Source organism: Stegodyphus dumicola, chromosome 3 (assembly GCF_044657685.1).
Source record: "Stegodyphus dumicola isolate Sdum_Otavi_A_Nest chromosome 3, ASM4465768v1".
Taxonomy (NCBI): domain Eukaryota; kingdom Metazoa; phylum Arthropoda; class Arachnida; order Araneae; family Eresidae; genus Stegodyphus; species Stegodyphus dumicola.
This window is the reverse complement of record NC_140770.1, coordinates 77234943-77251581: the sequence shown is the minus strand read 5'-3', so window position 1 is coordinate 77251581 and position 16639 is coordinate 77234943. Positions and strand designations below refer to the sequence as shown.

Genomic DNA, 16639 nt, shown 5'->3' with positions numbered 1-16639 from the left:
TCTAAAGATATGCTCGTTTTAAAACTATTTTGCGATATTGCTGTTGCACTGGATCTTATGGTTTAAGTGCGAGGAACATGATATTTAATAAAGAAAGGTAACACACAAAATGTTAGAAAACGCCCCTTTGAACGTAATTTAAAATCTGAAACATTTCAGATTTTTTTAGTGGTTGTATTTGATTCTCTGCCAGTCAGCGTTGCTCTTGTTCCACAGAGTTTCCAGTGTAGTCTTTGGCTTTTATTTTAAATTGACCAACTCTTATATAATCTATATTTAAACACATCAAAATGATACGTTTTATCCTTCCACCCTCATTCTTAACGATTCCATTCCATACTCAAATAAACTTTTAGAAATGATTCCTGCCCATGGAAACTTATATTTTATTTTCTGTGTGTGGGTGTATTTTCAACTTCAGTAAAGTCCCCAGTTATTCTAAGTACTGCAATCATGTGTCCGAATCTTCCTTCTAAACGCGATTTAGACGGTCCCTTATCTATTAACTCCTTCTTTTCCTCTCAAAATAACCCTTGTTCCATGTAACATCTCCCCTACTAAAAGTCCATCGACACTAGTCCATTAAAGGGAGATCCGCGTCTTTTACGCCGTGGTGATCGCATTGTCGGCGAGTCGCGTCGTTATTCAGGATTCATTAAGCAATTTCAACGTCCGGCAGTCGCATTGACGGCGCGACATGCTTCCGACTCATTGTTACATTGTCTTTTACGCATTTTGCGCATATGTATATATTCAAGACTTGATCGAGTGCGTAAGGAGATCCAAGTGAGTGGGTATCTTGTTTTGAATCGTAGTGAAACTGGTTTTGTTATTTACATTCACATGAATTTCTCTGGTATTTACCAGCCTTCTCAGTGAAGTAGATTTTGTTATGCTGCATTTCGTTAATGGAAATCATGTGATTAAAGTTGGGAAAAAAACGAAAATTCTTAATATTTTTATACGCTGAAAGAATAAAATGAACATATTGCTAAATTCTTTTTCATAATTTTCAAATTCGATTTCGATTTCGTTAGATAAAATGCCAAAATATTTCTTCTTTTTTTCCTTTTAAATATTTACACTTATTTCCTTTATTCATATATGATGAAAACTTACGGGGGTTATCTATGTAAGATAAGCGCAAGCGCTCTAAGGGTAAAAGCTAACATAAGCGAGGGATATTATTTTATAATCAAACAAGGGAATATAGAAATGGCATAAAATTATGTCCACATAAAAATAGGAATCTTAATTGCCGAATGTAAGCATATCAAAAACAATATGAACGCGTTAATTCTCAAAATTGGCTGATGTAATTCAGGAATTTTTATTTTGGTAATCTTTGATTGCAGTGTTTAATCATACCATCATGTTCACCCTAGCTTTTTTTTTTTTTTTTTTTTTTTTTTTTTTTTTTATACATATATATATTTCTAGAGGGATAGGTCTTTTAAAAGTGATTTTGCTCCAATCTTTTAAGGATAATTTGTGGATTGGGTGATGCAGTTATATATACTCGTAAATTAGGGCTAACTTTTTAAAGTACTCTGCTCTCAGTTAATCAGCCTTTTTGTTTGTAGTTTATTTGTTTGAATTATGCGTAGAATTTTGCTGCCATAGAATCAAAATTCTTTTAAAACTGATTTTGCTTCAATCACTAAAGGATAATTTGAGGATAGGATGGATTAAGAAGCTGTATAGAATTAGTGGTTAAACCTTTTAAAGTACTTTATATGCAGTTAATCTTTCTGCCCCCCTTTTTTTAATTATATATATAACTTTATTGCTGTAGAACTGTTGCTCTTTTATGAGGGAATTTACTTTAACAGTAGACGGTAAAAGCGTTTTAGCGAAATGAGATTTATAATAAATATAAATAAAGATATTAGATAGTTTTATATAAATCTAGAAGATACTAATATTTTCAGCTGTTTACTATTTTGATTACATAATCATTTACAAAATAATGGAAGAGCGATGTTAAGTAATTAAAGTTTTTAATAAATGATAATATTTTAATTGTTTTTTTTTGTTTTATAATAATCTGTTGTCCTTAATTCTTCAGTTATGGATTATGAGTAATTTAACCGAAATAAGATATAAAGTTGCATTATGTGTATCTAACCAGTTATTATGATTTAGATCTTTACTGTCATTTCCCCTTTCTGTTTAATTACCAGAATGCAAATCAAGTTTGAGGATATTTAAGGTGAGATTTTCGGATTGTAAGACAGAGCGTGTTTCTGCATTTCGAGGCCACAGTAAGAGATTTCGCTAGTTTAGTTAAAATGTAATTCTTCGTGTTTGCATTGTAGCTGCCGACATTTAAACTGTTAGGCAGGTGAGAAGTTTAGAGCCAACTTCGCGTCAGATCAACTGTATAGTAGTTGACTACTAGGCTTAGTTTGAAGCCCTCCTTAGCAGTGTAAAAAAAAAAAAAAAAAAAAAAAAAATAGTCATAGAATACAATGATACTTTTCCATAGACGTCTTCATTATTTTGTTTATTTATTTACTTTAAACATTATTCAATTTATTTCTAAAAGCAAATGAGAGGAACTGATTTTTTAAAATTAATTAAAAATTTTCATCACATAATTATTTACCTATATCTGACACTAAAGTTGTATAAAATTATTTGGTTCATAAAAATAAATGCTGCAAATAACGATGATGTACACTTTATATTGGTTAATTTCTTTATATCAAATATGAATTATGTACTATGCTGTGAATATACTCTTGAGCCGTAAGATGATAATCTAATGACATATAATTCTCTCTATATAAGTAGCAACCAGCACAACTGACAATAATTTTGCCAGATTTAGTCAAGTATAATTCAATTGTATGCTTTTTTCTCTTTTGCTCAGCACTCATCTAATGATCTTATTTGTGAAAGTTGGAAGAATGCCATTACTTTGTATGTTCTTCCCATTTTTATCGATAATTGCATACAATTACTCATACCGTTGGGCGGTAAAATGAGATTACGTTATTTATTTTGCCCTCTTCTTCTAGCGGTAATTGCACTTAGTCCACGATGGTAAACGTTTTTCTTATAATTTTCAATACTGAAGGCGATGTTTTGGATAAGCTCAGGCAAGCGAAAATGCGAAATTTGATTAAAATATGTACGAAAATGGAATTAAATAATTCCCATAACCAGAAATTATTTATATATCTACGAATACGCGTCTTTAATGAAATAATATAATAGATAAGGCATATGTTTTGTTATTGTAATTTTATTGATGGTAGTTATTGTTCTAGTATTGCTTTGTTGGAATTCTTAAAAATTAAAGCAGCAGTATTTTTCGTTGCCTCTTAAACTAAATATCTTTCATTGTGGCCACATTTAAGAATATACGCGTACGAGCTTTTCGTGGGTTTCCTATGTATTCTTTCATAGATAAATATTTATCATTGCTTTATGAATGTATTGTTCGGAATAATTATTCAAAACAATACGAAACAAAAGGAAAACTAATATTAATAACAAAGGAATTATTTAATTTAATTGTTTATGTTAAAGACACTTAACTGACAAATCTCTGTTTTCTTTCAAAACTGAATGCTGAATCTCCCGTTGATTTATGTAGTATTTCAAAAATAACAGTGGAATATGATAGGGGTGAAAATAAAAATACGATTCTAGAAAATTATCCTCCCACTCACTAAATGTTAATTTTTTTTAATCGTTCAAAACCTGAGATTGGGACTTTGAAAAGATCTGGGATATCTATTGAAATATGTTGCATTATTACGTACCTTTATTTAATTGGTCATCTTTTTTTTGTTTAGGAAAAATCTTGAAAATCATAATCTTTTTTCTACCTATCCGTTTTTTAATCAGATATCCGATAATTTATAATCCAATATCCGATATATAAATAACACCATTTTTTGAAAACTTCCAAATGTCCGTATTTTCCCATAACAGTATAATATTCCATAGAATTTTTTCCAAAATTCTTCAAGTGGACTTTTTTTAATTAGGTCGCATTTGTCTCACATATCCTTGTGAGATTCAAACTAATCACCAAAGGATGTTCCTTTTTTAATCAACGCATGGATCTTTAAAAAAGATCTTTCAAACTAGGGTTTTTCAAAACTTGTAACTTAACGAAAACTGGTTCGGTTACTCAAAAACCGCTTTACTTTTTGATATCATGGAGGTAGAAATATTGATGGAATTTTGAATTGAAAGGTTTAATTCTGCCTTGTTAGATGTTTCCTGATTTTATGGGGTGATAAGGTCATATTTTTAGATCAAACAGAAATTTAACTGAACATAATGCAAATTTACACCATCGGATAGATGGGTAGACTTTGAGAAAAATATTATATAACCCATTTTAGTTGTTATGCCGATTATCGGGAATAATTTATGCTTTCAAAAGGATCTTACCCTTTCTTTGCTACTGTTGGGCATTCTATAGACTAACAAGTGTAAAATAAAAAATATAAATAAGATTTTAAGTTGCACCGTTTAAGTTAAATATTCTGAAAAATAAAAAGTAACTTTTTAGGAAAATTATGTATATATATATATATATATATATAGTTGCTTTTCAATTTGCTTAAATTTCTCTCTGGCAATTTTAATTTCTTAGCTTTGTTAGCTAATCCACGATTTTATTTTTAGTCATATGTGTCAGAGAAATTATGGTAGTTACGTTTTTAAAATTATTTTACCTAACTTAGTTTATAGTAATAGAAAAAAAGTTCTTTGTGTAATTTAATTTAAATAGATTTATACCATGGAATTTTGCTGTAGATGTAGAAAGTATGCCTGATTTTTAACCATCTTTTGATGGCATAATAGCTGTGCATACATAATGGATATTACCAATATATGAAAACTGTTTACATTTTCAGAAACTTCCAAGCACAGAAACGCAATATACTGTACAGGTAACTTTACAGTGTTAGGGTTTTTTGTCAGATTCCACATTTAACTAGATGGAATTATATACGATTTTTGGCGGATAAATTTGATAGAATATGAAATGAAGTATGGATTTAAACAAGCTATTAATAATATGCCTATGAAATGTTGCTGATATCACGATAAATTTAAATGTGAAAGTTAATGAAAATTAACGTATTTGGTACTTTTTTAGCAAGAGTATATCTTTCTATTTAGCTGTAAAATTAATCTGATATGTGTTCTATTTATAATCCGTCGCTTGTTATATTGCATTGACTACCTCCAGTTAGCAAATGTGAAAACGTCTGAGTCATACTATTTTGTACTTGTGTGTATATAATCTGCCTTTCACAAACAATCACTTTTGTTGTCAGAACAAAGTAATATCTTTGCTTGATTAGCGGGCACAATATCCGGGCACTACTCGTAAGACCATAAAACTTACAATCTGATATTTACGGGTAAATAAAAGTAATGGCCCGCGGGGCGGAAATTGCAAGCACACATTTCATTTCGCTCTTCTTAATGGGCCCCTTTTAATCGAAGTTGCAGGATGGACTCCCGGTCATTGTGTGGCCATATTGTTTTTATAGATCCTAAATTGCAGTGATAAAACGAACTATTTTAAGATTTATATTTCCTGCAGTTAACACAACTGTCGCTAAAACAATTAAAAGCTGGAAATGATCAAGTACGAAATTTGTCGTGGTTACTTACGTTAAAAATATATATATATTATTTTTTGCTTGCAACACAAAAGCGTATAATTTTTAATATGTTGATATACACATGCTATATCGGCCTCAACCTGAAATTCTGAAGCTATTTCACAAGAGAATATAGGATAAACGAATTCGGATGCTCCTATCTGAATTTAAACTTTTTTGACTATTGCTTAGTGCCAACGCAAGCAATTATTAATGCACATTCAGCTTAAATAAAATGTTTTAAAAAGTGGCAACAGGGAAAGATCGTCCTTTAGATTTGAATTTTTTAAATCAGAATGCTAGATACTAGATTCTCTCGACTATATATAATTGTTATTTGATAAATTCCTTTTTAAACTTAATTGAGTATTTATTGAAATAGTTTTATCAGTGAATCATTTGCTGTAGAGCTAAATTCGGTCAAATTCATTTAAATGTAATTTTTTTTCTGTATTCGAAGGAAGCAGCCATATTTATATAGAAGGTGTTTGTTGCTAATAATTAAATGATATATCTAAAAATCTTATTTCGAGAAAAATTTTTAAAAAAATGTCATTTCATTAAATTTGAAAGTTAAGGGTTAAACAATAAAATAAACTTTATTATCGTTTTAAATATTACTGCACTTAGTATAAGGCATTTATCGTTTTAAGAAGGAATTTTAAAGAAAATAATATCGATTTACACGTAATGGTAGATTAGTGATTATGCATAATAATCTTAACCAACTTATTACAAATACAACGAAAATTATATTTAAATGAATAAATACTCAAAGTTTATGTTTAGAGGATAAGAGAAAATGCGTGGTATTTTTAACTCAAAAAATCTGACCTAGACACGGCATGACTTCCTCGTACGGCACATAAAACGTGCACTTTGTTTAAAATTATTTCCTCGAATTATCCTAACCGAATTAATAATCCTTGAAGGCAAGTTGAAAATGACATCAAAAATTGCAAATTTTGAAATTAAATATCCTGGTCAATTTTTTCGTACGGAAGTCAAGCTTTTTATAATTTTACTTTTTTATAACAAGTATAAAAATTTCCCATATATAAGTATCGGAAACGAAAGACCGCGTTAAAAGTTAGATTTCATTATTTGTCGGAAATTAATTCTTTTAAAAATTTGACATTACCAAAACATGAATATTTTCGTCATTTAAGCCACTTCTATAATTGGAAGTATGAGACGATTCTCAAAAATTAAGTCGGGTAAGGGGTTGGATGTATATATATATATATATATATATATATATATATAAAACGGGAGGTGCACAATTAGATACTACAGTAGTCCCATATACTATATTTAATCTTTTGGCGGCTAATCATTTTTGAGTTATGTGCGATACATACGTATGTACTAGCAAATGTCACGAAAAAAAATCCCTTTAAATCCATTTTACTATCCGTTTTGAAAAAAAAAGAGTAATTTATTTTAAATGCACAGACGTCACGCCAAAAAAAAAAAAAAAAAAAAAAAAAAAAAAATACACATGGATTCGTGAATATTCAGAATGTGTATTTCCTTAGAAAAAAGATACCTCGAAATTTTTACCGAATGCATTACTTCCAGCATAAACAAAAATAAAACCAGTTATATTCATTTAGATTTGCATAAATTGTTTTGAAAATCTTTTAAATATGTTTCAAATTTCCGATATCTCACAAACATAATATTGCTGTTATATTTCACGTCCCAGTGCCGTTATATGTGCAAGGTAATAAAAAACGTCATATGAGAAGCAGAAGAATGAAGTAATTTTGATAATTGTCGAGTAAATTATTGTGATAGCACTATAGCTGTCGGGTCATAACAACTCTTTGATTCCCTGTGATGTAGAGATTTAAATGGTTACTGTGTATACATATTTTGAGGAAGGGATTTATCTGGCAGTTCTATCTCACTTTACACTACATACGCCAATGGACTTGGATTTCAGTCTGCATTTAGCGGAAAGAGTCCGTTTAACTGTCCATTAGTGAAGTGGTAATTTTAAATTACGAATACTTAGAATTGCATTCAGTGAGAATATTCCTTTGGGTATTCTATTTATTTAATGAGGAATTTCATTAAATTTTGACCTCTCCAAATAATATTCAGCAAATAGCAGCCGTTCAACATTTTGAAATATTTTAGAAGTGTTAATTTAGTTTTTAATAATTTGAAAGCTAATGTAATTAAATTAGTTTACATTAAGATTAATTAATTTAAACTAATTTCTTAATCTGAAAATACTCAAAATTCTGAGTGAATTTTCAGGTGCTACTTAAAAATATGCTGGTGAACAAAGTTACGGAAATATATGAAATTTGTAAACCAGAAAATTCAGTTTTCATAAATTATGCAATCTTGTAAGTGATTTATTAGAACTTTGAATAAATTATATGGCAGATGCTGAATTATATGGCATTGAATAATATATGGCATTTGAATAAATTATATGGCAGATACTGGTAATTTTTTTTTTTGGGGGGGGGAGCTATGCAAACGTATCCCTTTCGAAATGAAGTAACGTTCTTTTATACAGTTTCAAAATTAATTTTTACACAAATTCAGAATTAAATGACGTTTATAATACCTTCACGTTAAGGTGAGTTTTATGGTTGAGAAATTGCCAGGCCATGGAAGAATGTCCACATATCACTTTTTTTTTATTGAAACTTAAATATCAGCAGTTAATTTACGCTAGGCTAATGATCGAAAACGATAAATAGAAAAAAAATAATAGCTTATTTTTCCCCTTTAATATATGGCATGGTGTCAAATTTTGTTGAAACGCTCGCGATAATGTGAGACGCGCTTCCGGTGTGTATCTGAAGGAAGCCTCACTCTGATCGCCTCACAATATTCCCGATTAATGTGAAGGCAGTCTATTAGTTGTTCAGTTTTACAGTGCGGGATCAATATTAATCATTTCACTTACATCATAATTTCTTGTTATTATTTTGTTCTACAGGATTCCATTATTTAGATAAAAAAATTAATATTTAGTTTATTTTTATGAATAACAGTGATATAGTAGTATAAAATCTGATTTTTAAAACGTCAATGTATGGTCAATGAAATTTGTTTTAAAACATTCGAACGGGGTTTTAGTCTTCTTTCAGTTCATGAAAGAAAAATGGGTTTTATAAAAGTGGGGAAATTTAAAGCTGTTTTGAGCATCAGCTTATAACAAAGCAATTCTTTTTTCCAAAGGAAAAGCAATCACTGTACGGTAGAATTTCAGCTCTTTGAGTTTTACTAAAAAAAGGTTTTAAATTAGACTAGTTTTACGTTTAAAATAAAAATCTAAATTGAATAAATAGGTTTATAATATTTACTGATTTTTATTTTTTATAAAAACGAATTATGAAACTCATATTTGTATATTATTTCTCGTATTTATTTGAAACTCGTATTTGTTTGAAGTGTATGTTGACATCAGTTTAAAACAGTGTTTTTGTTTTGTTTTGTTTTATTTCTTGTAATTTCAAATCATAAATCCAGTTTTCATGAATCAAAAATAGAAATTTTAAATAAATAATAATAATAAAAAACTTAAACTGTAAATAAAGTACAGAATTTCGTCTCTATTTTAATAATCTACTTATTTTTTCTCCTAAGCGCTCTAACTTTTTTTGAAAAGGTGTTGTGATCCAAAATTCTTTAATTACTCTTCAACTTTCAATTACCTCGAGATTTTTCAACATGAAAAAACAATAAATAAAAAAAATTAATCGCATGATTTATTACACTGCATGAAATCCATTATGCATCATGGAAAGTGAATTACCGAGGATCTTATATCGCCTTGAATGCTATTTTTTCATCATTAGAGTAAGTAAGTGTTGTTGTTAATAATAAACGGAACTTTTTTGTATAATTAAAATTACACTGTACCAATTACAAAACCCAGACTTCCTTTTCACGGGCACTTTTTTAATAGGGCAAGTAAGAATAATAATTCCGCGCCTTGATTTTGGTTTAACGAGCCTTAGCGACGTCTCGTCAATCACCTTGGCCACGCCCAGACTACGCCTTAAGTTAACGCCCCCTTGATTAATGATCTTATTTCGTGACACCTAGCCACCAGCGATTATTTTGTATGCAAATAGTCGGTCCATGCTCTGGCAGGAAATCTGCATTTATTTAAAGAGTTAGGTAAGCTGAAGAATCTCACTTGAAGGTACTTTACCGTAGATGAGATGAGGCCAATAACCGGAATTTGTCTAACACCTGGTCTGTTTTAATTCCAACTTCTTTTCTTATTAAGCAAAGCAGGTGTTCTATCTCGCGTTATTTTAGCATATGGAGTCATATCTTTGCATCTGTATTTGATATTACTTCATAAAATAATCAGTAAATTGTAACTAAGTTCGAATTGAAATTGCTTTCAAAATGCATAATAGTAATACAATTGTTGTTTACCTGGGAGTTTATTGTTTCTTGTTGCACTTAAAATCTTGAATTTTTGCTAAGCAATGCAAATCTTAACCCACCAAAGATAATTAACTTCTATCTTGCCCACTGCTATAATGAAATAGGAAAGAAACCAAAGTAATAAATTTGCGTTTGGCTTTTACACACCATCTTAAAATTATGTATTTGTTTGCGGGTAAATGAAAGAATAAGTTAAATTATTCCAAATATCGTCAAGCACACAAGAACTATTTGCCTGAAGGATGTCTTCGTGGAGAGCTTTATAAGGGAGACTGGCTCCTATTCAACATTGCACATGGGGAAGTTTACAAAAGACATTCATGCAGCCGGCGAGTTCGTTTGCTTTCAAACTCGGGTCGGAACTATTAGCATTCACCGGTATTAACCATTCGGCCACTACTGGGTTCTAACAGTAATTATGAAATAAATTTTCGAAATCGTTTTTCTGACTGCATATTTATCATATGAATGCGAAGAATGTAGAGTACTGCATGTAGTCCCGATTATATGACATATATAATCTTAAAATAGTTTTATCTTACATATCATGAATAGTTTTATCTTACATAGTAGTTTTATCTTGCATTTCACGAAAACTTTTGATTCATACTAGGTACTGTTATTATTACTTTTAATGATAATATTATATTTACAGTATTAATTATAATTTTACCCTTCTTGTGACAAATAAATGCATATAAATTAATTTTTAAATGCTTTAGAATAAAAGCAAGATTATGAATGAGTCTGTGATACATAATTTAATTCTTTAAGTAAGAGACATATATTACATTAAGATCGTACGTTTCTGAATGGGAAAGTGTTGCATGCAATAGTGTTGATAATCACATTACAGACTGAGTATTAGAACTCTGCTTGCGATATTACTTTAACATTCATAAGCAAAAAAGGGTAGAAGTTTTTAATGACCATTTATTTATATTCTTAGGAAATATTATCATTTTCGTTTATAATATATTTTTGCATAGCTGAGTTTTTGGTGTTTCATAGCAACACAAATCAGCAGAAAAATTACATGCATGTCATATCGTTGTTCTAAAACCCAAATGTATATTAAATGATAAAGGTACCTTATAAAAATGTCGCATATAAACTTACTTCAACATACAAAAACAATCCTGAGAATGATTAATATAAACCCTGTCAGGTTAAGGATTTTATATTGTTTTTATATTGAAGAAATCGAATGATTCACTTTATGTACATTTTCAAGCAATTTCTAACTTCATTAATTATTTTATTTTACAGATCGGCACTTTGGAGGCAGGAATTGTGAAGAACATCCACTGCAGTATCTGCTGCGAACACCAGAACCCCAACAACAGTGGAGCGTTCCAGACCACCATGATAACAGAACCCTCTGCTGCTACCACCAGAATCATAATTCCCCTCACCACATTAAACAGCAACAACAGCAACAGCAGTTACAAACCGAGCCCCACTACGAAACACTGGAACCCTTGGAAGGACCACCAAGGCCCCTTTTCAGTTCCCTGGCCGCAGTCTTGAATATGGGTCCCAGCTTAGGGGGAACAGGAGGATCCCCTTGTCATGTGGCATACTGTGGTATTCAGAGCCCAACGGACTCAGAACAGTCATCCAGCAGTTTTATGGATACACAAATTCGTCTAAGTCCAGCAGCTAGCTCTCCAGACAATGAGCTAACGGACAGCTTACCAAACTTAGACAGACGGACTGGCTGTGGGGCTTCTGCGTTGCCCGCTTCTCTAACTTATTAAGTGTAATATAATAAACAATTTTATGTGATCGAATGTTTGAAATGTAGCAGTGCTTAAAGTGGTTTTGTAAAGAGCTTTTGGCAATCGATGGAATGCTTACTACCAAACCAGAGCTTCTGACTTTCAGTGAACTTGTTTGACTCTGATATGAACACCTCCGGTCTAATGTAGTGTTAAAGAAACTGAGATTTATATCTACTATTTATGCGATGTATAATCTCGCCCAGTTGGCTTTTCTGACTTTACTTCCTGGAGAAAGTATTAAAATATATGCCAACTATCATGAACGATAAAACATAAACATCCTAATGTGGGAACTAAAGAAACTACGTTCGCGCTGCTTTATGCAGCAAAGAACTATTGTGTTTTCATATCTGAGCTCTTGTAACTCGAAAAAACTGTTTTTTGAGACCTGAGTTTTTCTAGTGTTATTTTTCCAGCTTATTTTTTGTGTTTTCAACCATACTCTTAATGTCCAAACATGCCTTTGTCGATGACGTCTTTTGACATTTAAATGTGATTTGAACTTGCAAAAAGTATTACACTTGATATATGCTGTTGAATTGTGTTCAGTGTGTGGTGTTTGTTGTGTGTAAACTTTATATCCAAACGCCGACACTTTTTATTGTGATTTTCCTTTATGCATGGTGAAATGAAAATGAAGGTTCAGTCGTAAGTCAATGTTGACTGAATCTCCACGGATGAGTTAATATTTCAATAACCGATGCCTTCTTAGAAAGGAAAAAGTCTATTTCAAATTGAGCTTTTCAGTACAGAGTTAAGTATTGTTGCATTGAATGTATGATGTATTCACGAAGATCGGTATTGTGTACGAGCTGTTGTTTGAAACACAAAAAAAATGCTATAAAATTGTACATTCGCTTAATTAAATAAAGATGAATGAATGGCACCATTTAAATAGGCTCGTTAATTAATTACTTCACACATTATGTTTCTGAAGCAATAACGCATAATTGATGCTAGTTGTAATGAACCTTCGCATTTTATAGGAAAAAAAAAAATATATTGGGCGATCACTGATACCTAAATCAACGTCTATAAGTTGATTTCGTTGCAGTGATCACCTAATATAATGTCCGATGTCGTGCACAATTTTCCCTTGCAAAAATCTTGGCAGTAGAATGATCATTAAAGGGAACAGTCATAATAACAAAAAAAAAAAAAATAAAATAAAATAAAAAAAATAAAAAAAAAAATAAATAAATCATTAAAAAAGATCAGCTTCTCAGAGTCATGTATCAAAGTTTTAAAATATACTTATTAATTCGTAAGATGATAAATCTTCATACCTTTAAAGGAATATACTTTGTTTCATAAAATCGTTAATAGATTTTTGTTTTTATGCCGCAGAAGTAGCTGAACTGATAATATATGCACATGCAATATTAATTTTAAAATGCTAATATAATTTTACATTGATTACATGCGAAAATTGCCAAATTTTAAAATGAAAGCATAATAAAATTCGTTTTGTAGATAAGAAAACTGAATTTCTGTCTACAGAGAGATAAGATTGTATAGACAGATAGATTACTTTTTTTTAATTTCATAATTTTCAAATTACATTAATAACTTTTTTTTTGTATTCTTGGACGTGGTAAAAAATAAAAGTGCTCCTAATGTCATCAACTTTACCCAGATTTTTTATTAGATGGCGTAACTGATTCTTTATTTATTTCCAGTTGCGGGTTACACATAAAAAGATATTTGAAACAAAAATATGAAATAACGCAAAAAATTCAAAATACGGAGTAACAAGAAATTCAAAATAAAAAATCTGATGTGTACACCACGTGACTTCCTTGTACGGAATATTAAATTATATGCACTTTTTCCTGCATTTATTTAAACTTATTTCTTCGAATTTCATTAGAGATATATTTATCATTTAATTAATTCAGTTCTCACTACGCCACAAGGCAGAAATACATAAAACCTCAAACTATCTTAATTAAAAATTTAAAAATATGGAAAAATATAAAACACCAAATACGGATAAAGCACTAATGCAGAAGTCAAACAACAAAAATCAGCGTTAATTTTCAAAATTTTCACAGTTACCGAAACCCATGCAATCACAAAATGGCGGCCACACCACGAGCAAAAAAGAAAGCAAAAAATAAGCCTGTTTGGAGCTTCTATAATTAAGACACAATAACACGCCGAATACGTACTAATCCAGAAGTCAAACAACAAAAATCAGCGTTAATTTTCAAAATTTTCACAGTGTTATGGTGTCTTAATTATAGAAGCTCCAAACAGGCTTATTTTTTTGCTTTCTTTTTTGCTCGTGGTGTGGCCGCCATTTTGTGACTGCATGAATTTCGGTAACTGTGAAAATTTTGAAAATAAGCAATTTATATGTATATATAATTTCGCCAGCATTCAAACCAAGCAATTTATATATATATATATATATATGTACTTTTGGTGCCGCCGATTACAACCAAAAAGGGAGGTGCACAACTACATGTTATAGCAGTCTCATATATACACAATTTCAACGTTCTGCGGTTACTCGTTTTTGAGTTTTGCGAGATACACACATGCATACATATGTACGTACAAGCCGTCACGAACAAATCTCTTTTGAATGCATTTTAAATCTTTTTTGCAACCCGTTTTGGGTAAAATAGTCATTTATTCTGTCCTTACGTACAGATGTCAAGCAAAACAACATCGTTAAATTGCATTCTATAGCGGTCAAAATGGATATTTTCGTTGTAATATGATACCCCCAAATTTTCGCGATTACAGTGCATCCTTTACTTCGTACAAGGAAGTAAAAAGAATCCTATGTAAAATTCAAAAAATCAGAATAAAAATGCATACTTTGTGATCTAAAAGTAACAAAAATTTAATAAATAATTAGATAATTTATGATAAATAACAATAATTAATTAGTTGATAATAAATAATAATTAAATAGTTAAATAATTCGAAATGTGTATGCGATAACCACGATGAAGTTTTCGCAGAAAGCTATCGAATGTCTCCTCTTAATAAAGAAAGATATAGTTGCCAGAATAGTTAAAATTTTACCAAAATGTTGTGCTTCATTTGTGTCACACTTGATACAGTAGAGCAGCATAGTTCGCTGCATAGTTAACCACTTGCGCTACGACTAAACTTCACGGTTGCGGTGCCTTGCGCTACAATATAACAAGCGGTAAAGTGTCTCATTTAAGCCGCTCCGCGTCTGCGAATGCAATCCAGAGCTGTAACTCGAGAAATAAGCAATTTCGTTGTTAGGCGACGTGTGCACTACGTTATTTTCATTTTTGCGATAAATGCCTATTGACTTGGTGTTCACGTCGCTTGCGGTTTGAGACAAAAGCATCTCGACGTGTGCAGCACGTCCTTTTAACGCAAGTGGTCAAGATTACTACTATTCAGTGTGATTGCCCTTCCTGAGAATGGCCGACAGATGTGCACGACAATGTCAGCATCGAAGAGGATTTCAGTTGTATTTCCTGTCACATGTTTGCGAATAACTTCTTTCAGTATGGGCAATGACGAATGGAAGATGTCTGTGTATCTATGGTTTCATGTAGTCTCGTAACCTAAAGTTGGAGACCTTCGTACCTGTTCCTGCGGAGAGCTACTGAAGACATGGTCATCTTCAAATGTTGATCACAGCAGGTGCTGGAAAGGATCTGCTGTGATCAACATCTGAAGGAACTTAGTCCTTCATCAGTGCTGCGCTATGGAGCACTTCCTTCTCATACGAGGAGTATATGATGTTTCTTAAAGTGCTGCATAATAACTAGATTTACCGGTGTAACCTTCCTGAAGAAAGGGAGCCCTATATGATTAATGGCGCAGGGAAGCCGCAACAGATTGCCACGTTTAACAGATGCAAACGATTTTCTACAATACTGCAAATATGTCGGGACATACTTAATCAGGTGCTCTTTTTCGTTTGCTTTAATTGAAACTACAAGTTAAAGCCGCAGTTGCATTAAGGTACTCGTGGCATAAGAGTGATGACACCTTTATGAAGGCTGCTATTTTAATAGCTTATTAGTTAACTGAGTTTCTATTTGAGTTCAATAGCTTTTTTGCAAGGAATAACTTACAGCAAGCTTTAAATCCTCTTTTCCTCCAACACATTATTGTCGAGGTCCATATCATGCTCAATATTCGGCATACTCACAGTAGACTACAAATAATTAAATTAACAAGCAGTGTATTAAATCTTTATTTCGTCATTGAATAACTAAGTATGACTTCGAACGCTCACCAAAATAACTTTCGTATGAAACTTATGAACGCTTTTTCAGCAACAAAAAATACCAAGCACGAGAAGCTCCATTTTTAACCTTTCGCATTATGCTAAAGCAATCAATTCAGAAAAAATTCTTAGTAGGTTTCTACGGAAAGCATAGCCCATCTGTGTCAGTTTTTATTTGGTGCTTCAGTGTTAAAGCCTTTAGCAAGAAATGCGCCAAACTGGATTTAGAGACATCAAAAGTATTTCAGGAAAAACATTTCGAAAAGGACGTATATTCCTGATAAAATTTAATTTGTCCTAATTTATGTTTGTTCACTAATGACAGCGAAATTTATGCATTTAAATCGAGATCTTACCAAACCACCTACTTCTAACAATATTTGAAACATATAAAACTTAAATTTTTACATCTCCTCAAAGGCATAGGAAAAAGTGCAAACAATCCACTAAAATTTAACTGACTCTCTTCACGAAGACTTCATACTTAGCCCTAAATTTAAGGAAGGAATTCCGTGAAATACCGAATTGAGTAAAGCGACTAGAAATCTCTT

The 16639-nt window shown here is 31.2% G+C and overlaps 1 protein-coding gene across 8 annotated transcripts in view; it reads left to right on the top strand.

Moving 5' to 3' along the window:
- Positions 1 to 12752, top strand: part of LOC118187993 (latrophilin Cirl-like) — a 1172776-nt gene extending 1160024 nt beyond the window's left edge. For 5 of the 8 annotated variants that reach the window (XM_085813010.1, XM_085813006.1, XM_085813005.1 and 2 more), the window contains one exon: positions 11343 to 12752. In XM_085813010.1, the coding sequence (XP_085669136.1) occupies positions 11343 to 11833 (491 nt within the window). In that variant the 3' untranslated portion in view covers positions 11834 to 12752. The remainder of the gene's footprint in view (positions 1 to 11342) is intronic. The other 3 variants (XM_085813013.1, XM_085813011.1, XM_085813012.1) reach the window with 2 other exon arrangements.
- The last annotated feature ends 3887 nt before the right edge of the window (positions 12753 to 16639 follow it).